Source organism: Montipora capricornis, chromosome 1 (assembly GCF_036669925.1).
Source record: "Montipora capricornis isolate CH-2021 chromosome 1, ASM3666992v2, whole genome shotgun sequence".
In the NCBI taxonomy this organism is placed as follows: domain Eukaryota; kingdom Metazoa; phylum Cnidaria; class Anthozoa; order Scleractinia; family Acroporidae; genus Montipora; species Montipora capricornis.
In genome coordinates this window covers 7,738,391-7,743,390 of record NC_090883.1, presented here as the reverse complement: position 1 = coordinate 7,743,390, position 5,000 = coordinate 7,738,391, and the positions used below count along the sequence as shown (strand labels likewise).

Genomic DNA, 5,000 nt, shown 5'->3' with positions numbered 1-5,000 from the left:
AATTCGTTCAGGTTTGCTCAAGAAAGCTTGAAAGTTTATGTCTTATTAAAAGTTACACAATCGTTCAATCACTGGGAGATAAAGGCTCGCGATCGAAGTCAGCCATTCACTTGAGTATCGATCTCCGCTCTCGCGCAAAGTGTTTGTCTCTATATACAAATTAAAACAAAGAAGAAGTACTGACCTTTTGTTAGGTAAACGACTGCTTCGCAGCTCACGTTCAAGAAGCAACGATAACACACCAGATTGCTGTAAACAAGCAGCTACGCCAGTTTCTTTGGGGGCGACCATTGACCTTTCAGGGGTTGAAGAAGATGAACATTGAACATGAATTTTATAAATTTTGGAACCAGAACGATCAAGATATATCTTTCTCAATCCTGTGTAATCTTCTTCTTTAGTCACGTCAATATCCTTTTTTTTTTCCTTTAAGGAGCAGCTTGGATCATTATCCCCGTCACTATTACCCCACCCCACTCCCTCTCAAAATACCATTTTGCATGACTTGAACAGGCCTGCCTAAGAACCAACTCGCTTCTCGCTTACATAGGTTGGCCATCAGCGTCTCCTCTCAAAAATTGATCACATTTCATATAAACGCACCACTTCATGAAAAAAACATATAGTTTGAATAATCGCATTAAACCATAACAGTTCCTTTATATGGTGAGCGCTCCATCGCTCAAACGTAAACAAATCAATTAGAGTTTCACTAAAAAAATTCACAATTGTGAAATAAAAATGTGAAGTTTGTGATTGGTTGAAGAATCACGCGACCATCATACGACTCGGGAAAGTCCGTTGACGTCATCGACTTCCTGTTTTTCCGAGCATGTCACGCTGTGGTGATTCCTTCCTGTTTCATTTGATTATTCTAATATTTAAACGCACTCCAATTATAAAAACTTATAGTTTTCCAAACAACTGCGCTCGACAAATGATACCATTTAAGAAATAGAAAACATGTACCGTGTTTGTATCCAGTTATGGAAACACGAGTGAAAGTTTGGGAGAACGAGAAATGCTGTGGAAACACGAGCCGCAGGTCAGTGGCGGGTGTTTCCACAGCTTTTTCGAGTTCTCCCAAACTCACTAGTGTTTCTATAACTCGATAGAAACACGGAGTACATGTTTTCTATTTCTTTTAGAAAATAACGCGACGAGAAAAAGGAAAACAACTTGTTGACTGTAATTATCAAAATGTAAATTCTCTTTGCTTGCGCCATCACTACGTCAACAGCTCGCGCTAGTTCTGTCTAAACACGATTTTTAACCAATCAGTGCGCGTATTTTCTTAGGACTGTTTTCTAACAAAATAATAACATATAGTTTTCCAAAAAATGTCTTCGCAAAATGATGCCAAACATCCTTTGGGAATAAAAAATTGGGTCAAGTATTTACATATCAGTTTACATGTGAATGCTACATTATCATGCAAATGCGATACACCCGAGAGATTGACTTGAGTGGGGTACAACACTGAATTGGCCGAATCGTCTAATAGTGTAGCACGGTTTTGGGCAAAAGCAAAATCATTCTTCCCTTCACAAGTTTAGTTCTAACCGTCCTGGAATCATGGAAACAGAATTTCTGCTTTCTTTAGCAAAGATCCTTTTCGAAAGTTCTTTTGGACTGATTTGGAAATCAGAAAGACAAAGGCAGCTAAAAAAGCTCGAAGAAGGTGGACAGCCGAGTAAATACCAAGAAATGCTTTTGACTGAACTAGACGACCTCCATGTGAAAATTAACCAGCAAAGCCGAACACGCTTGAAACTATGTTTGAGAGAATACAAGGGAGGTCTAGAACAGTTGAGAGCAGTTTTCAAGGAGGATGACCATCATTTACCAAGAACAAGAAGCCTTACAAGGAGGGAAGCGTTTAACCTCAAAAAATCCTTCAAGGCTAAACCACTTCATGCAGATATGCGATTAGATGAAGCGAGAAAAAATCTAAAGCTTGAGAAAAAAAGGGATTCGCTTGAAGAGGCTAAGAGGAACTTTGAAGAAGCGTGTAAAAATGCAGCGGAAGCATTTGAAAATGAAGGTCTCTCCGCTTTCGATCGCGTTACAGGTCAGTCCATTTACATACTGGCGAAACTACACCAGAAAATACTAGAGAATGTTCTACACAATGTGCATAGTCTTGAGCTGGAACGTATTTCGACCGCTTTCATATCATGCAAAACCAGCCTCGAACAACTACACGCCATGACGGAAGTTACGAAAGTATTCAAAAACGCAATTACCAAGAAAGCAGGGAAGTTGAGTTCGGAGCAAGCGCAAATTTTTGTCGGAGTTTGCTCGATCAATTTCGTAATTCACGATATTGTCGAGAGGGCATTCATGGACAGAGGACTTTGGAGATTGCCTGGTATCGACATTGAAAATCACGAAGAGAAAATCGATGCCTTGCGGGATGCAAGAGTGACAGAAATTATGGCTAGATTGGGAGTTGGTCACCTTTGCGTAACAAGTTCTTTAGAGGAAGAGAATGTTGAAGAGCGCAAATTGGTATCACCTCTAGATATCGCTGCAAACGGCGAGGGCCATTTAATTATTGCTGATGACGGTGATCGCACCATCAAAGTGTTTGAAAGGAGCGGAAAAAGTTCCTTTGAGTTCAAGTTTTCATTTCAAGCTCTTTCCCGCCGCGTGGTCGACGAACACATAATCAGTGTTGCAACAGACAAAAAAGACAATTTCTTCGTCCTTATTCAGATGGACAAGTATCGTTTTAGCGTGTATGTATTCGACAAACAGGGTACATTTAGTCAAAAATTCAAATTGAGCAAGGGGTTGTGCAGCACTATTGCCATTAATGATAACGGCGAAATTCTTGTTGCTAAAGAAGTAGCAGTTGAGTTGTACCAGATTGATGGGACGTTCATCCGAAGCTTTGAACGGGATGTACTCACGAAAGTAGAAGATATTGCTGTTCTTGATGATGGCTATGTAATCGTATTGAATAACGATGGGCACGTATGTGTGTTCAATCAGCAGGGTTGTCACCTTCCAAACTACGAACTAGAGGTGATTCCTTCCGCTAAGAGCATCATATTTTTCCATAAGACCCAACACTTTGCCACCTTAAACTACGAGACACAATCTGACTTTCTCAGTATTTCAATTTACAGCATTAACAACGAGAAGGCCGAGTATGTGAAGAGCATTTATCAACCCTACAAAAGAACATCAAAAACGGAGAAAGAACTTCAAGTTACCCCAAAGATGACCGTCACCAAGGAAGGACGCATCGTCATACTCACTATGATAGGAATTGAAAGCAAAGTCATAGTGCTATAACCTCGCAGCACCTCTTTCATTTTCTGTCAAGTAAAGCAAGCATCTGTGATGCTTTCAGAGAAATATGCATGCAGACGTTTACCCACTTACGGAGCATCTCCTAAGGCGACTACAACGAATACAGTACTATGCGGCTAATTTTGTAACTGGTAAATATATATAAATAGCGTAGACTCTATCGTCAAGATAGGCTGGCTACCCATGCGGGATCGGAGCGCAGCGCCTGATTGGCATTTGTGAAAGACTACTAACAAGGCTCTTTACAGTAGCACTTGACCGGAGTCACTACTGTTAGAACGCGTTCAGTTTCAGTTTTATTTTGCATTTTGTATAAAAATCATTTACATATCACAAGGCTATGCACTGCTCGCAGTTAGCAAAAGCTAGTCGAGGCGAGCAGTGCTTACAAATATATTCCCGGATACAAAGACATTTGCAAGGGCAGAGATTTAAGATCATTATAGAATACGTTCGTCCAACACTCAAGAACCCGGCGCTCTAGCAGCACAGTTCATTTGGTCATCCCTTTTATAATACATTTATTCAGGACTGTAACATTATTTAAATCATATCCAGCTACGATTAAATCATGTGTGCTAAGAATTTCTCAAGTCAAACATATTAATTTCTTAGAATCCGTTGCAAAGCAAACAATTATTACTAATTTCTAACAGTATAATTTAAAGGGTTCCTTGAATTATTATTACTGATATTATCCTTTTTTTTAGATATATCAGGTGAAGAGCCATGTATGTGGAAATTCTGATATTAAAGCGTTATTATTAATCGATCAAGGGAGAACGAGTCCTAATTTTTCCAATAGGAATGAGATTTTTCTCTTTAACGGACACCAAAATAGCCGCCCCGAAGCCGATTCTGTTTTTTGTTTGCAGGGGCACCCTCGCGTGCATTTTCGCACACTTGTTCTCGATCTGATGGCATCCTCTTTTGGTCACATGCTTAGTTTTCTAGCTTGGAACTTTTCGGAAATACAGGCTAAAGCTTAAAGGGGCTAGGTCACGCAATTTCAGGCAATTTCAGCACTGATCGAATGGTCATAGAATTAACTAAAATATCAAAATAACTGTTCAAAACTATAGAAGAACTCTAACAAAACACAGGGAAGCCAAGAAAGGACATGGATGGACAAAACTGGAGAAGATTGAAATGGATTGAATTTGGGTAAATTTGAAAAACGTCGGCCCACCTTTTTTCAAATTTACATCAGTCTATATGAAAATGTCATTTACAAAGCTGGAAAATCATTCTCAGTTGTTATGTGGCCGTGATTTTGCAAATGAGAGACTCTTGCTCTGCCAATTTGACGTTTAGAGCTCATAATTAACAAAATTAAACAAAATTACCTAAAATAGCGTGACCTAGCCCCTTTAAGCGACTGTCGAGATTACTACTAGTAATTACCAGTAAGCACATGTTCTTTCATGGGACTATTTTTTCCTCTCGTCAAGGTGAGTGACTTTGTGTCGATTTCTTCGAAGTATCTCTACTCAGTGTATTATTGATACTGCGCAAAGGAATATCAGAAAGCTGTGAACTGGTGTGTTTTCTGGGGGACTGTTCAAGTTTATTGCTGGGGGAACGGGGGGAGGATCCGTGATTTTTTAACCAACTAAGGCAGATTAATAATGTACCTTTCCCCGAAAGTGCGTATGTCCAAAAATTACCACCCCACCCCC

At 39.7% G+C, this 5,000-nt stretch overlaps 2 protein-coding genes across 7 annotated transcripts in view; one reads left to right on the top strand and one right to left on the bottom strand.

Annotated features, from left to right (window-relative positions):
• The window catches only part of LOC138047289 (uncharacterized), a 27,876-nt gene extending 27,268 nt beyond the window's left edge, over nucleotides 1-608 (bottom strand). Inside the window, exons 1-2 of one of the 6 annotated variants that reach the window (XM_068894113.1) lie at nucleotides 547-608; nucleotides 185-295 (exon numbers count right to left, since the gene is read on the bottom strand). In XM_068894113.1, the coding sequence (XP_068750214.1) occupies nucleotides 185-295; nucleotides 547-593 (158 nt within the window). In that variant the 5' untranslated portion in view covers nucleotides 594-608. Of the gene's footprint in view, nucleotides 1-184; nucleotides 470-546 lie in introns of those variants that run through there. The other 5 variants (XM_068894268.1, XM_068894188.1, XM_068894348.1 and 2 more) reach the window with 5 other exon arrangements.
• A 564-nt stretch (nucleotides 609-1,172) lies between these two features.
• LOC138047211 (uncharacterized) lies at nucleotides 1,173-4,093 on the top strand. Its single transcript, XM_068893996.1, has one exon. It carries the CDS (start codon nucleotides 1,576-1,578, stop codon nucleotides 3,301-3,303), a length of 1,728 nt encoding a protein of 575 aa, XP_068750097.1. The 5' UTR covers nucleotides 1,173-1,575; the 3' UTR covers nucleotides 3,304-4,093.
• Nucleotides 4,094-5,000: the final 907 nt, after the last annotated feature.

What these genes read in the sequence shown, in the direction of transcription:
- LOC138047211 (XM_068893996.1), top strand. Translation starts at nt 1,576, where the DNA reads ATGGAAACAGAATTTCTGCTTTCTTTAGCAAAGATCCTTTTCGAAAGT.